Source organism: Cuculus canorus, chromosome 1 (genome assembly GCF_017976375.1).
Source record: "Cuculus canorus isolate bCucCan1 chromosome 1, bCucCan1.pri, whole genome shotgun sequence".
In the NCBI taxonomy this organism is placed as follows: domain Eukaryota; kingdom Metazoa; phylum Chordata; class Aves; order Cuculiformes; family Cuculidae; genus Cuculus; species Cuculus canorus.
This window is the reverse complement of record NC_071401.1, coordinates 143433643-143459747: the sequence shown is the minus strand read 5'-3', so window position 1 is coordinate 143459747 and position 26105 is coordinate 143433643. Positions and strand designations below refer to the sequence as shown.

The following is a 26105-nucleotide window of genomic DNA, read 5'->3' as shown; positions in this document are numbered from 1 at the left end:
GATTAACTTTAGGTAAACCCTTCTCATCCTCGAGAGTTCCGGTGGGAGGGGAGTGTAGAATGCTGTGGCAAGGTTCCCAACTGCAATAAGTGCCCTGCTTGACATGGGTGAACTTGGTGGTTTGGGGCACCTGGATTTGAAAGCTGAGCCCTGGAAGTCTGCTTTTGCCCAGAGCTGCCCTCACAGGAGCGTGAAGAAGGGCTGAACTTTGCCCCAGAGGCCAAATGCCTTAAAACTCTGCTCCTCAGAGGAGTTACTCCAGATTCCTTACAACATTTCTGAGATCAAAACCAGGCCATAAGGAACTAATTAAAGTCAGACTAGTATGAGATTTGATACAGTCAAACCAATACATCTTTCATCTGCATCACTGTATCCCTCTGAGTTACTGGAGTTGTCTGGAAAGGCCTCAATGAAACCAGACACCATTTGTCTGGCATGGAAAAATCCAAGCAAATGTCATTCAAAAATTGCCATGCAGTGGGTACTTAGGAGGGTTGAGTGACCCCGGAGTTACTCACTAGGCTGTGTGATAAAAATGGGGTAAGCAACAAAGCTGTCTGCTTTGCTTGCTGCAGCTGATCAAAACCTAAGTAGAGTGAGGGCCAAGGGCTGGACCTTAGCACACAGAAGCCACTGGAAGGGCTTCCATTGGGGTGAAGCCAATGTGGTCCAGAGCTGCTTAGTTTTAAAAATGGAAGAGAACATAACAGGCACAACTGGGCTCTGACGTTCCCTTGAACCCAGATGCATCTCTGTCTCGAGCAGAGGGATCAGATCCATGTGCTTCAGTGCTCAGCGATATCATGAGGTCTGAGAAGGACCAAGAGGAAGGAACAGCAAAAGTGGCTGAGGCAGAAGAGATTTACTCGTTACAGGATTTGCTTGTGTAAGATCTCTCTCTATATATATATATTTAGGTTTTGCCATGAAGAGAGAAGGGTTAAAGCCGGTATTAAAGCAGAATTCAAAGTGGCTCTAGAAATTAAATCAGTCTCTCAGTTTCTTTCAGCCTCATAGCATAAGAGAGTTACACCATTAAATTAAAAAGCATTATTTGCAAAATGCATCTGTTGTGTATGTGCTGGGTAGTTTCAGTGCTGCAGGAGCCAATGATGCAAGTGGCGTGACTGGATTTTTTTTTTTTTCCCTAAGGGTTGGATGATTTTATGACTAATAATAACACTTGCAACTATGCGTGGTAAGAGAAGAGTAATCACAATTTGTGCTGCAGGGCACAAGCTGACTGTTTGCATAGGTCATGAGGACTTTTTTTTTTTCTTCTCTGTAAAATAATACAGCTAAAGGTACTTTTGAAGGTTGTTTTCTTCAGCCTTTTAAGCATTAGATGTTGGCCAGTGGTCAAAGGTAGGTTATCTGATGGGATGAACCAATGATCTGATCTGCTAATTACTAAATTCCTACATAAGGCTTTTATTTCCTGCACAGGGAGGTACTGTGCATACGCTGTGCCTTTTCAGAGAGACCTTTTATTGTTAGATGGAGTTAAAGCACCAGCTCTGGTCCCTAATTGAAACCAGCAGCATTCAGTAAGTTTGAACCACATCTGTGTGCTGAGTAGCCCTAGGCTGGCCTCTGCAGTCTCTGTTCCCTGCACGGGAACTGTATTTCTGGCAGAAGCTCTTAGAGTTGAGTGCAGAAATTGCAATAAATAATCTGTTGTGAATACTTGTAAGAAATGAACTAAAAATTGGCCCTCTCTTGAGTGAACAAAACCATCAGTTGAAAATATGTTGAGGTTGATTCTTCCAGGGTGTTTTGATAGCCTAGAAAATTAGGAGAAAGCTACCTTAATTATGGGGAGGATGAGTGGTTAAAAGAATCTTTTTAATGTTGCAGGTTGTGGCCACTTGTTTTTGCCCTGTTCCTTCCGTCCCATAGCTGTACAGCTCTGTACAAATTGTATACAGCTGTGCACACAAATGTGCAGCTGGGCAGTTTTGACCATTGGGCAAGATCCTTGGTAGGCGGTGGGTTTTTTTTAAAGAGCAAAAATAACCTGGCTTTTTTATTCTGCTTGTGGTTTGCAGCACCACTGGTTAGCAAACATCCTTTTAATTTAAAAACTGAGCAAACTGGAACACATTTTGCTTTCTCTACTAAAAGAGAGACAATACAGGATAATGAGATGCTGTCCTATATCACCTCTTTAACTGTAATTGCATTTTGGTGTCTCATGTGTCCCGATTAAGCCTGTACATCAGGTCGCTGAGCAAGTGTGCTCCACTGTGGCTCTTGCTTTGCCCATGGTGTTGAAGAATCAGGATTTTGCTAGGGATTTAGTCTTCCATCTCAGGTTTACATCTGCTGGGATCTCCCCAAATCCTGCTCGCACTGATCCATTAGAATTCAGTGCTACATCTTGTCAGACTGGGGAGGGGAAAGGATTTCCTCTGCTGTAAGAAATATGACCCTATACCATAAGGACATTAGGACCTCGGCCCCTATAGTAGGTCAGGAGTCAGCGGAGCCCTTCAGTGTCTGTCACTCCCAGCCCTTGCTGGGGCTTGGGAAGTCTGTTGGAATGGTTTAATTGGTATTTTTCTTATGTCTAAGATGGGGAGGTCCTATGAGGGAAAGATAGTTTGTAAATTCTTTGTGTGACAGTTAATTATTCTTTTCTCTCTCTAATCATTGCCTGTTTTCTTAGCTTCACCCCAGGGTGAGGGATGAGTCAAAAAATCTAATACGTTTTCATGAGAAGAGCCTTGGGCACTGAGCAGGGAAGGACCAGGGAGTGGTGGATGATTTCTTGTGGGTTATCATGGAGGAATGTCTGCCCACAGCCTCCAGATCAAATGCAGTGATGCCTTGAACTCTGATGGCACATGAGGCTGCTAGGAAAGCCCCCTTGGTGGATGTGTCCCACCAGGGGGTGCTAGGATTTGAGGGGGTAAGTGAGCAGTTGGTTGGATGGGAGCTGTTGGTCTTCTCCACCAGAGGTGCCAGGAGGAGGCTGGGGCAACAGAGAAGAGTACATCTCGGCTCACTTGCCAACTTGTTCAGATGGCAACCTGGCCTGGAGTGAGCCCTGGCTTAGTGTGGCAGCACCTCAGCCTGGCCCAGATGGGTGATTGCTCATTGCCTGGGCAGCAGGTGGATCGCTTACAGATGGAGAACAGGAGATGAAAGGGAGAGGAAGAACTAGCAATCATTTATTAATGTTACGGGATTGCATTTCTTTCCAGTACTGTAAGACTGGGGCAGGACTTGCAGGCAGCTGATGAAAGAGGAGACAGAGCTCACTAGGAAATATAAGAGGGCATGAAGGAGCAGACTCAGTAGGTCACTGGGAGCTGGGAAGGTCTGGGTGCTCCCCAAAAACTGTAAGAGGCTGGAAGAGTCTGAGAACGCAATGGAATGGCAGGGGAAAATACATTAAATTAAAAGCATGATAATGCTAACTGAGAGGGGATGGGGGAAACTGGACAGTCATCTTGTTATTGCGGAGTTGATAGAAAAAAAATAATTTTCTTTTATCTTCTGTGATGTTTCCTGGTTGCTAATAACCAATAGTTAAGCCAAAGTTGTCTTTCCTGTCATTTGAGCTGTTGCTGGATGAGAGTTTGCCTATACAGAGACACTACCACATTGCTAGCATAAGTGAACTCGTGTTTTATGAAGAATCATAGAATAGTCTGGATTGGAAGAGACCTTTAAAGGTGATCTAGTCCAGCCTTCTGCATAGAGCAGGGAGATCTTCAATTAGATCAGGTTGCTCACAGCCCTCTCCAACCTGAATGTTTCCAGGGATGGGGCATCTACCACCTCTATGGGCAACCTGTTCCACCCTCCTTGTAGAAAATTTCATGCTTTCATCTTGTCTGAATCTACCCTCTTTTAATTTAAAATCATTACCCCTTTTCCTGCTGCAACAGGCTCTACTAAAAAGTCTGTCCCCATCTTTCTTGTGAGCCTCCTTTAAAGTACTGAAAGGCAGCTTTAGGGCTTAAGTTTAGAAGCAGTCTAAAAATGTGTGTGGAGTTTGGTGGAAAATTATGCATGCTCTGCATGTTTTTGATAACTTTCTTTAACAGTCTGTAGCAGGAATAAAGTCATTAATTAAACTTTTTTTTCATTTGAGGTGACTCAAAATAGTTAGAGAGTTCACAAAGGGCATCCCTCCACAAGGGTCGCTTACAGCAGCTGAATGCTTTAGCAAACAGATTTCACCAAGGGTCTGGGACATGCTGTGTGCCTCCTCTGGTTTTGTGACAATCATGCTTTTGATCATATGCAAAGATGCATAAAAAATGTTACTCTACATTTCCCAATTATGCAAAGTTATAAGCATTTGAAGTTAAATCCAGTGAGGCTTACTTTGACAGCGTCAGAGCTGGAGAGATGCAGAGGTTCCTAAATGAGAACAGTTTTTTCTTTCACTAGAAAGTGTATTTTTTTATTTCTAACGAGGGTCAGGGTGCCGAGGGGCCTGATTTTCTGATAGGACCAGCAGCATTTCTGTAACAAGTCCATGTGAGCCTGAGTGTGCAGACCCTCTGAATCAGACTCTCCATCCTTGTCATTTTTGGTGTTTTAGAAAGTGAGGTACTTTCTAAAGCCTTTCTCCCTTCTCTAGTCATGGAAAACAAATAGCTTTGTGTTATTCTCACCATCAAACGGTGACTGAGAAACAGTCAAGGAGAGCATGCCTGCTTCCTGAACGTACCTGAATTTCACCTACTGTATGAATGGAGTGGCATTGGTGGGCTAACGCATCCCTGTTGACACTGGTGCAATAATGGCTTATACTCATTCCCTTCTTACTCTTCTTGATGTTTGTCCTGTTACTTAATCGGTCCTAGGATTCCTGAATTGTCAAACATCAACACAGCTGCTTTCCAGACAGGGTGAAAACCCCATCTTCACACTGATGACATGTCAAAACCAGTGCTGAATGAAAACTTAATATTTCAGTCAGTATTGCAAAAAAAGCGTAATAACTTGGCCAGCCGTATCCTGGGCTGCATCAAAAGAAGCATGGCCAGCAGGTCAAGGGAGGTGATTCTCCCCCTCTGCTCTTCTCTCATTAGACCCCACCTGGAGTACTGTGTCCAGTTCTGGAGTCACCAACATAAGAAGGATATGGAACTGTTGGAACGGGTCCAGAGGAGGGCCACAAAGATGACCAGAGAGCTGGAGAACCTCTGCTATGGGGACAGGCTGAGAGAGTTGGGTTTTTTCAGTGTGGAAAAGAGAAGGCTCCAGGGAGATCTTGTAGTGACCTTCCAGTACCTGAAAGGGATATAGGAAAGCTGGGGAGGGACCTTTTACAAGGACATGGAGTGATAAGGTAATGGGGAATGGCTATAAATTGGAAAGGGGGAAGATTTAGATTAGACATTAGGAGGAAGTTCTTCACAATGAGAGTGGTGAGGCACTGGCCCAGGTTGCCCAGAGAAGTTGTGGCTGCCCCATCCCTGGAAGTGTTCAAGGCCAGTTGGATGGGGCCTTGAGCAGCCTGATCTGCTGGGAGGTGTCCCTACCCATGGCAGGGGGGTTGGAACTGGATGATCTTTAAGGTCCCTTCCAACCCAAACCATTCTATGATTTTATGATTCTATAAAATTCTGTCAAGCAGTTCAGATCCTTAAAAGCAGGTAAAATTTAAGTGTGTCAGATATATTGTGCCAATGTCACTCTGAGTGTCAGCTACAAGAGTGAAAGCATAAGAGCACCTTGTTGGACCATTCTGAAATGGTGCCGTCTCCATTTCATGCACTACACCCAGTCTTTCTCCTGGCTTAATTGTTGCTGAGATAGAGGGGAACAGAAGCAAAGAAATTAACCAGGCAGAGTTAGCAATTCTGCTCCTTTGCCAGTTTACCTCTTAGCATATTGCATCATGACAGACGTTTTTTGGATAGACAAAAAATAGGGTTCTAAGACAATAGGGTTCTAAGAATCCAATTGCATCATTTTGGCATCAGTTCTCCAAGATGAATAGTGTGTCTAACAGTGGCAATTAAGTGTTTTATAAAATATAATAGACAAAGCCCGAACATCCTGCAGCAAACAGGATTTTCGTTCTGCTCCAAGTTTTCTAAATCCTGTGAAATGCTGATGTGGTAACCTGCATATTATTCTATGGTTGCTTTGTTTGGCAGAAGAATCAGTATCTCATTAATATAGTATGTAAGTTAATAATAATTAGCTACGAGACCTCTCATTATCCCTTCTAGCATTAAATCTCTTCTCTTTTGTTCCTCCATTTTCATTTTGTAGGATCACAAAGATTTTTGATCACAGACCTGAAACTCACCGGGGAGGAGTTGGGTTTCTAGTGGGAAGGTAGAATAGCTGAGAGCACAGAATAGCAGAGAAAGGCTCACAGTGATTTTGCAAACTCTGAAGCAGTTAACTGTATTACCATTTTAGGTTGGGCTCTAAAAATGTACGTGTGGCTTGGCTCAAATCCCAGCACTTTCCCTTGGGACTTCTGATTCTAAGGTACTTACAGGCAGATTTTTCAAAGCAGTGATGTTGGGGTTCGGAGTTGTCAATATATTTAGCTAACTGGTTTAAAACTACTTTCATGAATGCTTTTGCATCGTGTGGTGAACAGACTGGAGTTAACTTGGAACAAAGCAAATAACAGTCGTGGACTTCCGGGAGGCCAGACTTTGTCATGTTCAGGAACCTGCTTTGAAGAATCCCATGGGAGACAGTCCTAGGGAGCAGAGTAACCCCATGCCCTGGTACAGGCAGCTCTGTAGGAAGGGTATTTGTCCACCAGGACCCCAACAAATTGAATGTGATCCAGCAATGGGCCCTTGCAGCAAAGACCATTAGCCTCTTGGGCTGCATTAGGTCAAGTTGAGGGAGATTTTTCCCTCTGCTCAGGTCTGGTGAGACACATCTGTAGATCTGCGTCTGGTTCTAGGCGCCCAATATGAGAGATGTGGACACTCTGGAGGGAGTTCTGCCAAAGGCCATGAAGGTGATTACAGGACTGGAGCATCTGACATACTAGGAGAGACTGAGAAAGCTGAGGCCCTTCAGCCTGGAGAGGAGAAGGCTCAGGGAGATCTCATCCATGTGTATAAATACCTAAAGGTGGGGAGTAAAGAATAAGGAGACAGACTCTTCTTAGTGGCATCTAGGGAAAGGACCAGAGGCAAAGAGTACAAACTTAAGCCAAAGGAAATTATATTTAAACAAAAGAAAACTTTCTTTTTCTGTAAGGGTGGTCAGACATTGGGACACGTTGTCCAAAAAGGTTGTGAAGTCTCTGTCCTTGGAGGTATTCAGTACCTGACTGAACATGGCCCTGCACAGCCTGCTCTAGGGGATCCTGCTCTCAGCAGGCATTTGGACTAGATGACTTCCGGAGGTGCTTTCCATCCTCAGCAATCCTGTGGTTTTGTATTAGCGTGCAGAATAAGTGGATTAAAAGAGCAATCAAGAATGAACTGACCTGGGTTATTTATGGAGCCTGGGAAGTCACAGGCGTATATAGTCTTCATCTCCATTCCAGGAGACACTAGGAATTAGGCATTAGGAACTTATCCCATAAAACAGTGTGTAGCATGTAAACTGTACTGTAGTATTTTTCAGGGCACCAGAGCTGAGGTCTCATGCTTTCCTATTTATGTATAACCTGGAGCTTTGTGAGGTCCTGTGGTCAGAGGCACAAAATGGGCAGACAAGTAGTCCTTTGGCAAAATGCAGTAAAGATGTCAGCTGCTTTCACTCACCTTCCGTTTTGGCAGAACATGCTAGAAATGGGTATTTTGACATATGTGGTTAGGTTATATAAGGTGGCACACATGTACCATAATGGAAAGGGAGTGAGAGTTGAACACAGTCAGTAGAGCTCAGTAGGAATCACACCGGGAGCCTGTGGAAAAGGTCAGTAAAACTTAACGAAGATGCTGAGAACAGTTTGGATGAAGTCTCAGGTCGGCGTGTAAATAACCAACGTCAGACGGCATTTTCACTGGATAGTTATTCTGGAGCTGGTACAGGATTTACTATGTGAGTTGCCTGTACTGAATCATACAAGAGGCGGATTGGGCAGTGATTACCATTTCATCTGTCCTTAAGTTCATTAAGCACTTTTGGGACAAGTGCTGGGCAGTAGGAACCTCTCTTCCGTGGCTTATGGAAATTTCCAACGTGTTGGAAGGAAAACAATAATTCTGTGATCAGCCCTCACAAGCCACCTTAAGCAGCTGATTTTAATGCACTGGTAGAAAGCTTGTAGTGCAGTTAAATATTCCGCTGAAACAGGATAGCTCTTTTAGGCATGCTGGCTCAGCTCCAAGGCAACTAACCCGGCTGTCTCCTTCTGGGTGAAGGATCACCTCCTGGAAGCTCTCAAGAATGCTTGACAGTGGCAGGGATTGCTTGCAGAGAACAAGGGCCCCACGGCAGCATTTGGCTGGCCTCTGCAGTCTGGGCTGTAAAAAGCTTAGCCGCATCTCAGCTTGTGAATGGCTCCAGATTTGTTCTCTCTGGGACACGGGGTGGATTCTGTGAACAGCGCCTTGTTCCCACTTTCTTAGTGATTTTTGTCAAGTGTGTGGCGCAAGCAGGTTTAGGACCTGGAGCAGGACACTGACGTGGGGTTTAGTCAAGAAAGAGTAGAAATGGTATTTCAGAAGTTGATATTTTGGAATTATGTCATTGGGTAAGAGCTCTATAAAGAGAGTTTACACAACCACGATTCTTCCCCATAGCAACCCATGTTGTGTAAATAAAGCCATCCAAAAAGTGAGTGTCTGTGCTTTGCAGCCCTTCCCATTGCACAGTGTACATTTGCTCACAGGCAGAATGCCCAGAGGTTGAACTGGCAGCTTGTTTTGTCCATGTGAATTTTGGGCCTGTGCCCTAGAGGAGCTCGAGCGTGCTCTTGTCCACTAAGTACTCTGAGGCGTAATAGGGATTTAAAACATAGGTATGTAGGATTTTCTGTAACACATAAAACTATTAGTCCATCTTGCATGGTTGTCTGTGCATACTAGTGGCCAATATTTAACTATGATTCAGACGCAATCGGTGTTACAAATTACACCTTTGCTTAGCAGAGATGATGTTGAGTTGAGGGACATGTGCACATTTCTTCTGCAAAGAGAGCTGAAGGCTGGCATTTAGGGCTGAAGGCCCAATGAAGCTTTGGGCTTAGGTTTGACGTTGTCAGCATCTGGTGAGAAATTTCAGACATTCTTGAAGAAATTCCAAGTTGCTATTTGCTGCCATTTTAATCCACATTTGATCATATGTAAACCTAAACCAGAAGGTCTGAATTTTTAACCAGAATTGTGGAAGTCAACTGTACACAGGGATTGCATCCAAATTCCTGAGATTCTTGGAGTAGTTTTAGACCTTCATCCAAAGCCCATTAACATTAATAGAAGGACTTCATCTGACTCAAAATTCAATCATCAAATCATTTCTAATCTGACATACCTAGAAAGCAGTACTAAAAGAGTACCTCAACCACTGCACTGTCAGTTCCTCTTTGTTATTTAGAAACAAATTTGTTATTTGTTAGTTATATTTCTCTGGTTTTGGTATTCATCAGTATGCCTGCTTTTATTTTCTCAGTATAGCTAAGTGTTGTGTTGACCCACGGGTAGGGGTGTCTCTGTCTTCTTGGACTTTGTTCAGTCTCAGGGCAGGGCATCCCATGCAGAGCGCTGGGAAGACCAGTCATTCTGTTACCCTCAAAAACAAAGGCAAATGAAAATAATTTAAACAAATCCTAAGATATTTCTGGAGTGGCCTTCAAGAGTGTCGGTTTAGCTTGTTTCCTTGCCTCAGGGTTGGGTCATCCTCACCTGCACCATTTCTGGTGGATGGTTGTCCAGCCTGTTCTTTATCTTCATTCCTCTCTTCCTTTAGTCTGGTCCCTTTACTGCCTCCAGTCATTGCTGAAACTGATAGCAAAGGGTAATAATTTTGCCACAATGCTCACAGAGACTGTGGAAACAATACATTTGAGTGGGAGTAGATTACTGCCTTTGAGGTGAATTCAGGAGAAGAAAATGGCTACAGCAGTTTTGAGCAAAATGGCAAATATAAATGGCAAGCAGAGAAATAAATAAGTTGTGAGTTGATTTTTTTTTCATGGACATGGTGGATGACATTTGCTACAGCACAAAGTTCAACAGAACTTGACTGAAGATGAGGCTGCAAGCAGATACTTTGGGAAAGGTGCATCTACATGGAAGAAGCAAGCTGTTGAGTCTTTAGGAAAATCCCAATCGAAGATATGAGAAATAATGCGTTAGCTACATTCAGTAAAGAAATAGCAAATACTCATGTGAAGGTCTGTTGCACATCTGATGTTCAGTTTTACATCTTTGACATCCTAGACAGCTCCTGTATCAAAAAAAATCTCTTGGAAAGCTCTTTGAGCAGTCTGTGTGCTGCAGTGTTTGGATCGATTGACAAAAATGCACTTATCAAACCTTTCTGAAAAGTGCATGAATAATCTTGTTGAATTTTCTTGGGCATAGCCTTTTTGCAAAAATAAAAACAGATGGCAAAGACTGCTGAGCATAGAAATGACGTTTTCTTTCCTTAGTTTTGCAGGTGCCTCCCTGTGCTCCAAGGAGGCAAGCTGCATGCATGTGTTGCTTCTTAGTCATTGTATTTATTCAGGTACCATGGACATCAAAGCAACAGATCAGTTCATGGTTGAAAGCATTTAGAAACGTGCTTCATTTTACAACAAGTCCTTACTGGTAATGCTGTATGTAGGAATAAGAGTGGGCAGGAAGCCTCTGAGCTTTGTGTCCAAGTGCAGTGCGTACAATTTGCTGCACTGAGCTGATGATATACGGAAGCAAACATTAGCTTTAATTAACTTGTTACCGCAGTATAACAGGCCTCTCGTGTCTCTAAGGGCATGGCTTCAGAGGTGCCTCCAGATGAAGGAGAGTGTGCCAGGAATACTACTTTCAGTGGTCATAAACAGGTGGAACATCAGCTTTTCAAGCTAGTCACCTTCAGGGCCAGTTTATTATTATTTTTATTTAAAAAAAAAAAAAAGGCAGACTGTGTGCAGAGCTGCGGAGTGTGAGTGAGCAGTTGAGGATATGGTCATGGGGACTGAAATGGTAGAAACTCATGTAGGTATTCTAGAATTAAAGATACTTTTGTATTTTTTTTTTTTTTTTTTTGTATTTTGATACCCTTCAGATGTCACCTGTGCTGTTCTGTCAACCTGCCAGTTTTTCCGAGCAATGCAAGTTCAAGCAAGCCAAACATCTTGATCTCCCATCAGTGAACAGTTTGATGTAAATTCCATGTTTTAAATACAATGACTGGCAAAAGCCTAGCTTGGTAAGTGCAATACTGTGATGTAAACTACTCAAATACCCTTGATCTTGATATAACTGGAAACAGCCCTTTTTAACACCAGCTATGGCTGTTTTGGGAAATCTGTTGCTGTGAATGAAGAATGTAAAAAAATGAGAGACTGCCTTTCATGGCAGTATCTGAAGAGGATGCAGATACAGATCCAGCCTGTGGGCAGCACAGTGTGTCAGGGATAAGTGCACCATAATTGCAGGACAACTGCCACTCGTTTTGTAAAGTAAAGAGTTGAACTTGCCAGCGTTAATGATTTTAACTGCATGGCTATTATGGCCATAATGTTGAAAATGTATTTTATTATTCAAAAGCCTCTACATGTGTTTTGTGTGGTTAAGATGACCTGTGGATTACTGCAAAAGAGTAGCAGAACAGAAGGCATTTCTACCCCTTATCCATGGAAGTTAGCAGTGTAAAAATCATGGTCTTCATCTTATATTTCTAGAAGCAAGACTAAATGCTCTTCTTCTCAGGCTTCCTTTGAGTCAATGTTGACTCTTTCCTCTAAAATACAAAGTACCCTGCTCTTTTCCTTTGCCCAGTCTAATCCTTCAGGGCTCCTTAGTGCAACATTGTAGAGGCAGAAGAGAGGAAAGTGAGGAGGAATTAAGTTGGGTAGTCGGATATGTGAGGATGAGCTGGAGAGGACACACCTCCATGGCTCAGGGCCCCTTTTGGCTGTAATTGCCCCGTGGCTCTGTAGCTGGGCACCTCAGCAGGCTGGAGGTTGTAGCCACCCTTCCACGGTGGCATTAGCTCCTAAATGTCCTCTGCCTTCAGCTTGACAAGTGCAGGTAAGCAACAATTTGCAGTTACCTTACTTTAACGTAGACTAGGTTGAAATGGAACATTTCTAGAGCTGATTTATGAGCTCAACACTGTAATTTTGAAGGATAGTGTAACTGGCAGCAACATCATTGATTTTCTCATTCAAATGCAGCATTGTATTTCCACTTGTGTATCCTCGCTGAGCTCTCAGAAGTAAGGTAATGTTTGCCAGGTAATTTTGTGGCATAAGTGAATTTTGTGACTTAACTAGGGCAATAGAAATTTTAGTGGCAGAAGCAAGATTTGAATTTTATCTTCTACAAAACAGGTTAGTGCACAGCCATTGCTTATCAGTTCCTCCCTTCCGTAATGAAATACTTTCCCTACATCTAGAAGGCAACAGCAGCAAGGTATTCTTTAGAAGGTGAGACTGCATGAATGCCCTGGGTTGTTACAACGCTCACTTTCCTCTCTTATTCCTGACTGTAGTGTTCTTGCCTTTTCCTCCATCATACTTTGTATGCTTTTAGTGTCCTGCAGCTTATTGTCAGAGTTTGCAAACTTGTAGACAGCAAAGCCATGCAGCTTCACAAAGCAGTGAATCAGAGTTGTAATTGGAGCAAGAATGGAGTAGTTTATGCCTGCACACATGGTCTATAACCTGTGATTTATCCCTGGAGGAGGTCAGCAATCATATTTACAGGTTCTGTGCTAACCAGAAATGGAAAAGTTTGCAGGGTTCCCTCTGCTAACACCAGCTTTCCTAATGTCTTGAATCCATTTAACTCCAAGAATGTAGTTCTGAACTTGATCTGAGGGCATGGAGTTCAGTCTTTTCTGCGTATGCCTTTTATTGACTTAAATAAGTAACCAGAGAGACTATCTTAGCCTGGTTTTACCCTTGATTTTTTTTTTTTTTCGGTAGTTTCTCTGCCCACCTTGACTGTGATTCATGGCTTGACCTAACCTTCACTCATCCCTATGGCCAGAAACCATTGGCTGTGCCATTGCACTTTATCCTTCCCTCACATCTCTGTTTTTAGTTTATACCTTATCTTTATGCTTTGTGCACTTGATGTTGTGGGGCTGCATACCACTGTGCGGTAGACCAGGAGGTGGGTGCCACTTCCCTTGCAGTGTGGCACTAGCAATAGGGGTTTGCTCTGATCAGGGTGCATGAAAGGCATGTCAGACTCTCTAAATACCCTGTTCCCCAGAGCATGATGCAGTGCTACCTTGAGCAGGTGACAAGGAGATGGCCACTGTCAGGCTGCAGTCACCAAACCACGCTGCCTGGGGTGCACAGCGCAGTGTGGCAGCTTGTGCCCAAGATCTAATTTGAAGACACCAGAAGTATTTGGTGACTGGATCACAACTTCACTGCCTGTGACACCCAGCATCGTGTAGTGGGTGAAGGCACTCCTAGTGCCCTGCCTCTGTGAGGGGAGTATAATGTAAGTGAGAGGAACTGGTGCAGGAGGTAGAGTTTAGGTTTGTGTTCAAGGCAGGAGGCTTGATGCATATGCATGTGAGGGACTGAAAATAGCTCCCTGAGTTGAGCTCCTATGTCATATTCAGTTTCAAGCAACCTTCACCAGCATCTTTTGGACTACTATTTTGCAAGCCATCTAATGGTAATATTTAGGGGTATTGGGTACATCCCTGTCATACCTGTTCAGACAGGGAAAGACCTTTCTTTGGGAAAGACCTCAAATCACCTTGGAGTCCTGTGGCATAGCAGCAGGTTGAAGAAGTTGAACCAGGATAAGAGGAGAAATAAGACTTCCCAAGAGAGGGTTGAAACATTATGCCACACTGAGGGGTTCTAGGCACTTCAGGTGATGAAGAACAAAACCTCACTTCATACCTGCCGGTTTTTTCTTGCCCTGTCCCTGCAACAAAAGAGGAGGATAGTTTTGAATCAGAAAGAAGATGCTTTTTGTGGAAAGCAGCCTGTGGACCTGCTGTTTCCCGAGGCTGCTGAGTGAAATCATTTAGCAGGTTTGCAAAAGGGACAGCCAGTAGGCTTTTATAGCATTTGCAGCTATGTAAGCAGCAGTAACAACAGCAAAGTAATCAAGTCTCATCCTTCAGAGGGAATGCTGATCAGCTGAGTGGGTCTGGGATTTCCCTCTTGCACAGTTGCCAGGTACCTTCACAGACTAATTGAAACCTCAAGCACTGGCTGGGGCCAAAGGCGCAAAAGTGGTGGATCTAATCTTTGAAAAGACAGAGTAGCTCTGGTCACACTCATGACTTGAGGCCTGATAGCTCCCTGGGTACTGCTATCTCTTATCTCTGGCTGTGGCTTTCTGCTTTTTAAATTATTATTTTTTCTAATTTACTCTTGAGCTGGGCTTCAAGTGTGTTGCTCTGGCAGAGTCATAACTGCTGGATGAGATCTCCCCATCTCCACTTGCTGTTCCTGCAGCTTTCTTTGCTGGCTTTTAACCTGAGAACAGTAAAAGGCATAGCTGAGAAGAGGCAGGCATGGCCCTGGGCCGTGACTGGATCTAAGACAAGAAATATCTTCATCTTATTTCCTCTTGTTACAGCTTTTCTGTCCCTTAACAGTAGATCTGCTGGTGCTGTGTGCACCTGGCCCCAGACCCGGCTGCCTCTTGTGGGGGTTTGTGCTGTAGGATGCAGCGTCTGTTTCAGTCTCTTCTTAAGTCTCTTTTCTTCTTGTCCACTTGCCTCTGTTTCCAGAAGTGAGCTTGTATCCTGAAGGCTTCCCATCTCAAATCTAGAGGGGCAGCCAAGTCTGAGCCCCAGTATGTGTTTGGGTCCTCAGCAGGCAGCTACCAGCCTGCCTGACAGGAACAGGGAGAAAAAGAACCTCTTCTCCAAAGAAGAACCATCCTCGCTTTCCTGAGTGGTGGCTGATCCCAGTGAGGCTTGAACTTTGGACCACCAGTGCATAAAGATAGAAAGAAAGGTGGTGCTCTGCTTGAAGAAAGTAGTTTGGCCAACTGTCGGTTTGTAGACATAGGGAAAATGCCCTGAAGGTTGGCGTGAGTATAAAACACACAGTTTGGGTGGTCTCTGCACAAACCTCTTGTCACTGACATGAATCTGACTGTTCTGCCCCTCTATGGTGCCTTTGAGAACAATCTCCTTGCTCATCAGATCGCTCTCAGCACAAGATCATACAAATCTCCCTCTCCACGATGCTTTGGTACCAGGCATGTGTTGTGAAAGCGAGGACTGGTAAAGGGACAGGTTTGACATAGCACCACGTGTGCTGTAACCACACAGAATCACAGAATCACAGAATCACAAGGTTGGAAAGGACCCATTGGATCATCGAGTCCAACCATTCCTAACACTCCCTAAACCATGTCCCTAAGCACTTCATCAACCCGTTCCTTAAACACCTCCAGGGAAGGCGACTCGACCACCTCCCTGGGCAGCCTGTTCCAGTACCCAATGACTCTTACTGTGAAGAATTTTTTTCTGATATCCAACCTGAACCTCCCCTGACGGAGCTTCAGGCCATTCCCTCTTGTCCTGTCCCCTGTCACTTGGGAGAAGAGGCCAGCTCCCTCCTCTCCACAACCTCCTTTTAGGTAGTTGTAGAGAGTAATAAGGTCTCCCCTCAGCCTCCTCTTCTCCAGGCTAAACACATTGCTGGAAGCATGAATGCTGCTTTACCCTGGCTAATGGGGTCTGCTGTGGTGCTTGGGTGGCTACCAGCCGTCTTGGTTGGAGAAGCTGGCCTAGCAAAAAGTGATGTGCCTTTCTTCTGGGTTAGATTTTAGGCAAATCACTGCTGTGACCCATGCCTTTTGGCTATGGGGAGTCTGATCCCAGTGCCAAAGAGGGGGAATGTGTGGGTTGCCTTCCGTGGAAGGGATTGTGGTGAAAAAATAGCCTTGGAAAACAACCAGTGTGCTTTAGGAAGTGATGGTAGGTAAATGCCCAGAAAAGAGGAAAGCCAGGAGGTGGCCTGACATCTGTCTGACAGGCTAATGGCAACAAAAGCCTGGCCCAAAATCTTAGCCATTCACCTGGCCGTGGGACACATTTTTCCCAAACCTTTGATTTCTGCTTTCACAATTTTTTGCCTTTCCTGTCCTAACCAGAACCAGTTTTGTAGAGGGGCTGGAGCAAAACCATCAAAGCTAATGGTTCTGGCATTCTCTCTTAGTAATACTGAAGTGTTTGCCTGAGGTATTTTAGTTCCTGTCTATTCCTTTTTTCCAGGCGTGTTCTTGTTGACTTTAAACAGCCATCAAGAAAGTGCTCCAGTAGCTGGGTTGCTGTGCAGGGCTGTTTGAGACCCCAAGGATGGGCCAAACCTGTGGTGGACCACCTCGCTCTGGTGCTCTTGAGACAGAGCAGTGGATGTAGCCACAGGGCTCTGCTCTCCACTCACAGGAGATAATACCTACAAGGTGATGTCTTGAATCCTGTGGCATATGCTGGGGAGATAAACCTGTGCTGTGTCCTCCGTCAGCGGTTGGCCTTGACAGGTCTTCTGGCTACAGGAAGCTGGAGGAGCTCTGGTCTCTTTTCTGTTGCTCCTTTCCTCCTCCTAGAGAGGAATATGTGGGCCAAGACAGGTTCTTCTCCAAGGCTGCCCCATGGAGATCCTAGGGGAAAAGTTCCTTTCCTCTCCTTTTGTAGAGGAACTGGAGTGCCAAGAACTTTCACTGAGGGGAGTGTTTATCCTATTATTCTCTGAAAATCATTTCCTATCGTGTTGGGGAATTAGCCTGCCAGAGTGCAAATTGCCCAGCAAGGAAATCACTGCTTCCAGATTAATTTCTAGCTGTTTTGTCTCTACAGTGTTTGGCTGATGTGTTAGGTAAATATTTGTACAACACACAGAATTGCTCCCCTTTCTTCTCTTTTCCAAGGGTCAGAGAAATGTCAGCCGTTGGCATTTGTGTGCAGTCAGGCTGCTGTGTTTGCTGTGAGGCGGGCTCCGTGCCAGCTGTGTGCAGGAACTGAAGCACAGACGAGCCTGGGAGTCACCGTGGTGGAGTGACCCAAGCAGCTAGCTGTGGTGGCCAGCATCCTCTTCCCAGGAGAGGCTAGTTCCTGATGCTTCATCATGAGCTAGATTCACAAAGCAGTGAAGTCCTGACTTTAATAACAAAATCCATTAATCTCTCCCCTCTGCACAAAAAGAAAAGGCTGTTTCTGTTGGTGTCCTCCCTCGGTGAATCTCCAAGAGTGAACCAATTTTTATTCCTGTTTGTTTATTTTATTCCTGTTTTACTTGATTCTTCTCTTATTTAGCCAGTCCCGCTCTTCTGGCTCTCTCCTCTGGCAAAAAGCGTGCTCCCTTCTCTCATGAGTACACTGAGCCCTCAAAGTAGTGAATGCTGAATTTCATGCATTTCATGCAACTGTTTCAGCTGCATTGCAAGTGGAGTGGTGCAGGGCACTCGGAAACAGTGGTTCCTACCTTGTTGCCATGAACAAGGTGGAAGCTCACCAATTGTACGTTATTTTGTGTGAAGACACAGGATTTTCTCTTTCTTTCCCGTGACAGTCAGTCCCTAAAGCATGAGATGTGCTTAACTGCATTAATCACAGATTACTCACCCGTAGTGTCTGACTGAAAAATCTTCAGCAGGAGATAGATATTGACGTTGATATTTTCAGTTATAAACTTAAATCTGTAGCTTCAGATCAGAATCTGGGAGTGGGAAAACCTAGATCAGAGATTTGTGGCTGAACAGCATCTGACACGGCCTGAATGAAACCCACACATCTAAGCCAACACTTAATCCAGAGAGGAGGATACCCTAGTTGCCTCTAAGCCTTGTCTCTCCGCTGCATCTCTGACTACTTACTTCTCATTTTCCACATTTCTTGCAGTATCTTTTCATTAATTATCCTCTTTTTTCCCCACATCGTAGGAGGCAGCTTCAACATCTTCACTTTCTGCTCATCTCTGCCAGACCCCGCAGCACCCAGGTTCAGGAGCAAGTAGAGACAGAGTTTTGCAACCCTGTTTGTAGGTGCAGTAAGAGTTCCGCACAGCCAGAGAGGGGGATCTGTCAAAGGACTGTTTGTGAATTCCAGTTCCTGGGGTTGTTTTAGGTTTGCCTTGGCCTCTACATAGCTCGGAGATGTTTTGGAGCTGATACTTTGTGGCTTGCAGATGCCCCTCCAATGCAAAGTGATGGAGCGCTTTCCTGCTTAAGCCGCAGTGCATGTCCTGGGCTGCTGGGTTGGGTAAGCAGGGTGAAGATGGGTGGGTGGAGATGGGTACACTGGCTCTGAAACAGTGGAGGTTTTGGTAGCAGTGGGCTGCGCTGCCCGCTCGGAATATGTCCCTGCCACTGCTGGCTGCACGAGCTGTACAGAAAGCTCAGACCATTCTCCTCAATGCTCAGGGAAACACCCGGCCAGCTTCAAGTATATACTAAGGTAGCCAGCTTCTCTGGATCTCCTAAAGCTATGAGGATTATTTCCATTTTTGAAGATGATGGGCGAAGAGCCTGGCTCTGCTGCCTGGTCCATGGATATTGAGCTGTTCTGCCACCAGCCTGGGACTAACTAGTGCTTGTGGAGTTTTTGGCACCTGTGCTCTTGGCAATTAAGCTATCACGTGGTGTGGGCACAGCGCTGAGATGCTGGCAGGTTGGTTAGTTGCTGACTCAATGCCAAAATGTTTAGCAGATCTGAAAACCATGTGTTGTGAGCCACCATAACACTGCTGGGAGGCATGAGCTCTGCTCACCGACACTGTCTCGTTAGTGATACGGACAGTGGTTATGGAGAGTTACAAGGTTATACTGCATCTACTCATCTTTGTTCTTCCTAAGCCCTGAAGGCCAACAGAGTTGTAGAAGAAAAAAAAATATATCCTGCCATCTGGATTTAGCAGACCGGGATGGAAGGGGTTGTCAGATGAAGTTGCTTTTGAAGCTGGAAACTAACTTTACTTAGATAGTGACACTCTTTGACATCACTGCTAACGTTTTAGGCATTACAGCTGAATGTCCCATCAGGTGTGTTCTTTTCCTTCAAGGAAAAAAGACTGAAAGCTTTTATTGTGCAAATGGGTGCACATTCAGAATAACATCCTTTTGGTATTTAAACTAATTAGAAATATGGTTATTCGTTTACACTTTTATCTTTGAGATTGCTAGTTAAAAACAAAAAAAAAATTGCTTGTCTTTGACCAATGGGATTATCTGAGTGATCTACAAAGAGGTTCCCAGTCTTGTGGTGAATAATGAAATCTCTGACATGTATTTTAACACTATGATGAATCTTTAATATAACGATTTAGTAAGAAGGAGGGAAGAGCTTTTAAGGAAGACAAAGGCAATTTCTCTCTGTGTCAGTCTGCCAACAACAAGTAATGTAAAAGAATCCTAGTCTCTGCTGGACCACTCCAGAGTGTTAGAGGTCTCTCAGCCTCACAAAGGACTGGTTTATTCTGGTAACTGCTGCGGCTTCTTTTTTTAGCCCACACTCTAACATCTCTTTCTGTTTCTTCTGCACAGGATATGAAAGCTGGAGGGAGCTGGCTAAGGCTCTGGCAGACAAGAATGTTCCAGGTGGGAACCCAAGCCTTCAGCTTTACTATCTGCAGAAGCTGAGACACCAGGTGAGGAGGCTTGGGGTGTCTTCTGAATGCTTGGAAGGGCAGACCTTCCTTTCTGATGCTGCTGCCAAGAGAGAGCTCTCTCTTCATGCAGAAAAAGAACATGTCACAGGGCAAAATCTGAGCTGACTCACAGCAATGTGAATGTACAATGACTCCACGGTAGTCAATTAAGTTATTTTAGAGGTACTAAACTGCAGTGGTGGGCTGAAGCTGACTGGGTGTGTGGCACAGGAAGGTAGCACTAAGCAAAATGGAAACAGAAATGAAAGGTCAGGAGACAGTTTGTAGCTCTCTAGTGAAGCACAACTTGGTGCTGTTACACAAAGAAAGTGTTGGAAGAATACTGCTTGGACCTTTTGAAGGAGTCCCAAGGAGGAGCAACAAAATAAAGGGAAAAATACTCAAGTTTTAGCTCTGTGCTAGCAAACAGTTATAAAGTGTCAGCATCCTTTCCCCTTTGTAGCTCACCATGGAAATTTGCTATCAAATAGCTAGAGAGCATTTTCACTCCACTATGGCTGTGATAGCTGGCCTGTCCTTTGGAAACGGAGCTTGGATACTTGCTTTTTCATCACATGTTATTAGCCCTCTTGTGTAGGTGTCAATGCTGGGTCATTTATTAGTTTGGGTTTTTTTACTCTCCTCTACTTGTATTTCAGAAACAAGAGCTGCAAAGAGGCAGGAGGAATAGATCGAATTATGCAGCTGTGGACAGCCTTGTCCCCTGGATGCCAGAGGTGGGTGCCTTTCTCCATTGTTTTTTTTTGAAGGGAGTTGTAGCTAGAGACCTGTGCAGCGAGACCGGAAGGCAGGGACCTGTGCCGGGAAATTAGTTTTCTTCACTAGACAAGGAGTAATTTTCTTCACTAGATAGGGAGTCCATTCCCTATCACCGCCTCTTGGTTTGATGACTCTTACAGACCTGAGTTATCATCTGGAAAGACAAGAGTGTCCAGATTTCTGATAATGTGGCGTCTCCCCCAGCCATCAAGGCACTAAGCACCCACCTACAAATCCCTAAGAGCAGGCAGCCTGCTACCTCCCGGAAAGACAAAGTTTATTCAGGGCTTGGAGTGTGTAGGACCAAGCATTCAACAAGCAGATACACAATTGGGGCATGCAGAATTGTCACGGTCTGCTCTTGCTCTGGCACTTGCTTCTCCAACCCCAGCGTATCATATGTAGGGATTTCTCCACTTCAGTGACACTTCTGATGAAGAAACCTTCTCTGGTGACCCTTGAAGACTGGAGTAAACATCCTCTGTGTTTCCTTCATACCTCGTTTACTCTTTCCTCCACTATTCCCTTATCTCAACATTCCTCTTCAGATAAGGGAGCAATGCAGATTACTGATAATAGGAGAGGCACCAGCCAGGGGCTATTTGACTAATGGAGTCAGCTCACTAAATTCCTCAAGGTGATTAGAGATCCACATAAATTAGAAGGGGCTTTGCAGCTCCCCTGAGAACAGAGCATGCTGCTGTCCCTGTGCTCAGGGCATGAGATGATCACTGGATGGTGGAGGGAAAGTGCCTTCCTCCAGCCACCACACTGAGCAGTTTAGATCCCCACAGCATGAGCTAAAGCTTTCCTGAAGGTAGCCAGCACCAGTCACCCTCCAGTGCCCAGAACCAGACCTGGCCACTGGTCTGTTCTGCTGCATCAGCTCCAGCGAGTGCCAATCCAGCTGGGGCCTGGGAACTTCGTCTGGCCACAGGGCTTTGCGGATAGCATACTGGCAGGGCTGCCTCCCAGATGAGCAGCTGCTGACAAAGAGCCAGCAGGATGTCAGAGCCAGAGCTGCTGCTGCGTGCAGGGATGACACAGAGCATTTACTGCTACCCCTTCCCACAGGGTGATAGAGGCTCTGTGTGGCACCTTCTCTGAGGCTTCGCCCGATGTCTCTGGTCCCCTCCCTGGTGGTTTCTCAAAAGCATGTTAGTCTTGAAACCTGCCAGCAGTGGGATGCAGTGAGCCTTTACTGAATTACAAATGCAACTAGTGGAGTGCTTGCTGTGGCTTGGGCAAAGGTATGTGAAGTCACCCCTCTGCTCCGCTGGTGGGGTGACTTCATGCCCTTGCATGCCATGGCACTGGGCCCAGCACCCACTAGCCTGCAAACCTGCCACTCTAGTGTGGCACTGACAAACGAGAAGTGAGCAGAGAAGTGTGCTGGCCAAGGGGAAGGGGCAGGACTTGGGGTGTGCTCTGCGGGATGATCCCACGCCAGGAAAGGTGTTGCATACTTTCCCTGCAGATACCAGGGCTGTTGGCTCAGACCAACTGGGCTGGGAATTTGTGGCTACCCTAGCCATGCTCTGTGTGAGGTGGTGAGCAGCAGATATACTGCGAGAAGACTTGGAGACCCAGGTCATACAGATACCAGACTGGGGAACTGGTTTGCATGGCCTTACCTCACTCGCACACCCTGCCATTCTTCTCCATCAGCTCTGTTTTCTAATGCTGCTCCTGTGAAGCATCTGCCTCCTTCACCAGTTTTCTTTTTGTCTCTATAAGGCAAAATCTCCTGCCATTGCTGCAGCTCTGCCTATACCCAGAGGGTCACAACAGCCACCCTGACTGCAAACAGTGGCCAGTGGTTCACCAGTACCGGCTGCAGTAGATGGAGAGGGATCAATGGGCACAGCTCTGTATAGAGCTGCTTGCTGTCCTCCTAACCACCAGCTAAAATTTTTCCTTGCCTGAGGATTAAGTTTTTCTGTTACTCTGCCCAATTTAATTACCCAGAGTCTATGATCCCATTGTGCCCTTCCTTCAGCATCTCTAAGAACTTAATTGCAGCCTGATTCCTGGGGTGAGGGGCAGTAGTTTACCTCCCACAGGTCGGGTTTTGTTTAAATAGAGAGGTATATTCCAGTCAAAAATAAATAATTAATAGAGTTGCAGGGTGAGCTGGCAGCCAGCCTGGCCCAGAAAAGACAGGTTTCCAGTTTCAGGAGACTAAATCAACAGCTGAAGTCTTCAGCCTTGGAGAGTATGGTGGGAAAGTGTGTGCATAGGAAATCCCTAATGAAGTTATACCCTGAGTGTGGGGTAAAACTGGATTGAGCCTTACTCCTATGTTCTTCAGGGTGCCTTTGCACACAGTCCCTACTGCCACTGTCCCTTCCAGGCACCAGGGCAAAGTCTTCCAGCTGCCAGTGTCACCCACTGCCTCTTCTGGCTGGAGAGATGTAAGGGGTTTTGTTTCATTAATTTAGAGAAGTGCCTGGCCATCACCAGGGCAAACCTGCGTTGTGGGACCCTAAGTGTCACTGTGTGGCACTGCTGTAGGGGTGGGAGGTGAATTGTCAGAAATCTACCTGGTTAGCCTGATCCGTTTAATTTACCTCTGCAAAAACTTCCGTTCACCTGTGAGAGGAGAAAGATCTGGGCTGTGCTGGGGGGGCATTTAAAATGTTCCTCCTTTGTGTCTGTGCAGCCTCAGGACTTCAGTCTGGTTGGAAGGAGGTGTGAGTGACATCTAGGAGTGCAGCACCTTGCAGGCAGCACCTGTATAGGTGCATTGGTGCTGCATGAAACCAGAGCATTGTGCCAGCACATCCCTTTGTCCCCAGCCTGACCTAAGAGGAAGCATCCTTTCCTAAGAGAACTAAAAGACACAACTATTCCTGCTCACTCTGTCCCTGCCCACATCCCATCCTCATCCGCTTGCACCCATCAGGCATCAGGGTTCAGTGGGACAGGGAGACTTTGTTGATAACTTGCCTTGATGGATTCTGGAATCCATCTCATTCATCCATCAGTGGATGAAACTGGAGAGAGGCAGATTTAGACTGGACATTAGGAAGAATTTCTTCACCATGAGAGTGGTGAGGCACTGGCACAGGTTGCCCAGGGAGGCCGTGGATGCCTCATCCTGGGAGGTGTTCAAGGCCAGGTTGGATGGGGCCTTGGGCAGCCTGCTTTAGAGGGATGTCTCTGCCTATGGCAGGGGGGTTGGAACTGGATGATCTTTAAGATCCCTTCCAACTCTAACTATATTATGATACTATGATTCCTGCAAGTGCCCAGCACAGCAGAGCTTGTAGCAAAGCCCAGCTGCTGGCTGCTGAATGTCAGTCAGTCAGGGGAGCTGGGCCAGGCAGGAGGAGGGGATGTGGCTGCTCTGCAGAGACAGAAGAGTCTTATAAACTCAGGAGTTTCCAGTTGGCAGCACAATGTCGTCTTTCTTCCATGAGTCAGGCCCTCTCTGTGCCCTGTTTATCATCCGCGGCGCTGTGTGGTCCCTGAGCTGCACGCAGCTACACAGCTGATTGGTCTCTGAGGTGCCAAAGCTGCCCAGGATTAAAATAGGAAAGATCTTTCTTTTGCCTCCTGCTCCAGTTACAATGCAGCAGGTCATATCACTGCTGCTGCAATCCTCCCAGCTTTGCTGCTTGCCCCTGGCTTCCTCTGCTGCTTCACCTTTCTTCTCTGGGGCTCCTTGCTCATCAGGAGCTACTGGGTGTGTGGTGACACCCCCTTGGGTAGTTTTGACATGGCAGAGTTTGGGCTAGGATAGAAAGGTCTGTGCTCTCTGTATGCCTGATCCTCCTTTACGGTCTGTTTTCCTAGGAGGGTCTGATAACTTAAAATTCCTTGCTGGAAGGGAGCATAAATACCAGAGTCTCTTAATACAAAGCCAGGGCTGCAGGCAGGTGTTAATTCAGCACACTCAGCGGGAAGGGTGCGTGTCAGGGCTGGGAGCCCAGCATCACTCCTGAAGCTGTGGAGGCTGCTGTGTCAACACCTAAGCAGGGACCTGTCCCAGCTCTTTCCTTTCTGCATTTCTAAAGGTTCAGCTCTCCCTTCTCTCAGACAGCGCTGTCACTTTATGCCCATGACATTGTCCTCAGGAGGGTGTCAGCCAGCCCAGAGCTTCTTGGCAATAACAGCTCTTGCATGTATGCTCTTGAGCATACACACATAGTGCTGCCTGTGCCCTTGGTGCACAAGCTGTGCCTGTTTTGGATCTGAGCTGCATTCCTGCAATGCTACTCTTTCAGCAGGGTTGATTATAGGCAACTGGGAGGTGGGGCTGGGATGGGCAGGAGGATGAGGGGCAGGAAACCTCTAAACCGGGAGGCACAGCCTGCCTAATACCAGCTTCTGTTTAAGGCCCAAACTCTTGGCTTCTGTTCCTGGTTCTGGCCAGATCAGTCTATCCAAAATTTTCAAAGCAGATGTTTTTAAGGGGAGAAGGGAGACTTAACTTGTTGCTTACCAGGTCCTAATGTTCTAGCCTTTTGAAAATCAGAGACATAGAATTCCAGGGTGGGGCATCAAACTCAGTAGCTGTGTTTTAGAAAATCCATTGATGTTTCTGAGGAGCTGTGAGCGTGAACTGGGAACTATAGTGTCGTTCATCTACTGCTTAGCAGGAGATTTTTACTGCGTGTTCCAGAGGAGACCCAAATAGCAAACAGAGGAATTTCTTAGCTGCCTGCAATGGGCAGCCATGAGTTGAGTTGGGGGGACAGAAGTGATAGGGTTTCAAAACAGCTGCTGCCCAGAGGGCTTGTGGGGGCTTAAAATTAAGTCTGTCTCAGTTTTCAGTCCAGAGTAGCACTTTTGGCATCCAGCATTTATCTGTCAATACAGTTCCTTTCTCTTTCAGAGGAAGTAGGGGGAAGTTAGGCTGCTGTATTGGGAGAAATTCTTTTGCTTTAGAAATGACTCTGAAAATGCATGCAAGAAATACTCATTATTTACCAGTTAATAATTTCTAATAGCTGCGAGCACAGGAAAGTGAAGCAATCTCATTAGTTCCTGCCAGAATCTCCTCTCAGGTGGCTTTGTAAAGACTTTGGAGGCGGCTGTTGAGCTACAAATCTCAAGGACCACCTAATACAGTGGCATCTGCTTTTTAGTAGGCTGCCCTCTCCTTTATACTGCCAAACTTTGTGGTTTGTTAGAATGGGACTAGTTCAGCTTTCCCCTGCAAACATTTGAACAAGTCTAGCCATTCTCATTTGATCTCCGTCATAAAGATGCCAAAGTCAGCTCCATTGCAGTCCTGATCATTGTGAGCATCCCCTAGGTCTGCCTTTGCCAGAAGAGGACTGCAATGCCAGTCTCTCCACAGTGTGGGAGTGTTGTGCTATATTTGGTAGAGATCTCAGCCTGCAACCTGAAGTTGCAAACAATTCTCCAAGAAGAAAAATTAGTATCATTTGTGGATCACGGAAAACTGCCTTAAGACTCAGTTTCTGACAGGCACTTGCTGTGGGAATCTAGCCTGTTTGCACCTCATTCTACGTTCCACAAGAAACAGCAATTGTCATTATTTGATTTGGCTGAGAAAAGTCGTCTAAGATCCTTGGGTGCGAACCTGGGTTTGGCCAAGGGGCATGGGACAGCGCAGCAATTACATTCCAGTTCAGTGTTTGTCACACTCACAGTGATTTATTTGTAT

General features: G+C 45.7%; 1 protein-coding gene across 2 annotated transcripts in view; it reads left to right on the top strand.

Moving 5' to 3' along the window:
• The window catches only part of B4GALNT3 (beta-1,4-N-acetyl-galactosaminyltransferase 3), a 69193-nt gene that overhangs the window by 21900 nt on the left and 21188 nt on the right, over positions 1 to 26105 (top strand). Inside the window, exons 2-4 of one of the 2 annotated variants that reach the window (XM_054082999.1) lie at positions 16318 to 16508; positions 19584 to 19687; positions 20347 to 20424. In XM_054082999.1, the coding sequence (XP_053938974.1) occupies positions 20416 to 20424 (9 nt within the window). In that variant the 5' untranslated portion in view covers positions 16318 to 16508; positions 19584 to 19687; positions 20347 to 20415. The remainder of the gene's footprint in view (positions 1 to 16317; positions 16509 to 19583; positions 19688 to 20346; positions 20425 to 26105) is intronic. The other variant, XM_054082991.1, reaches the window with a different exon arrangement.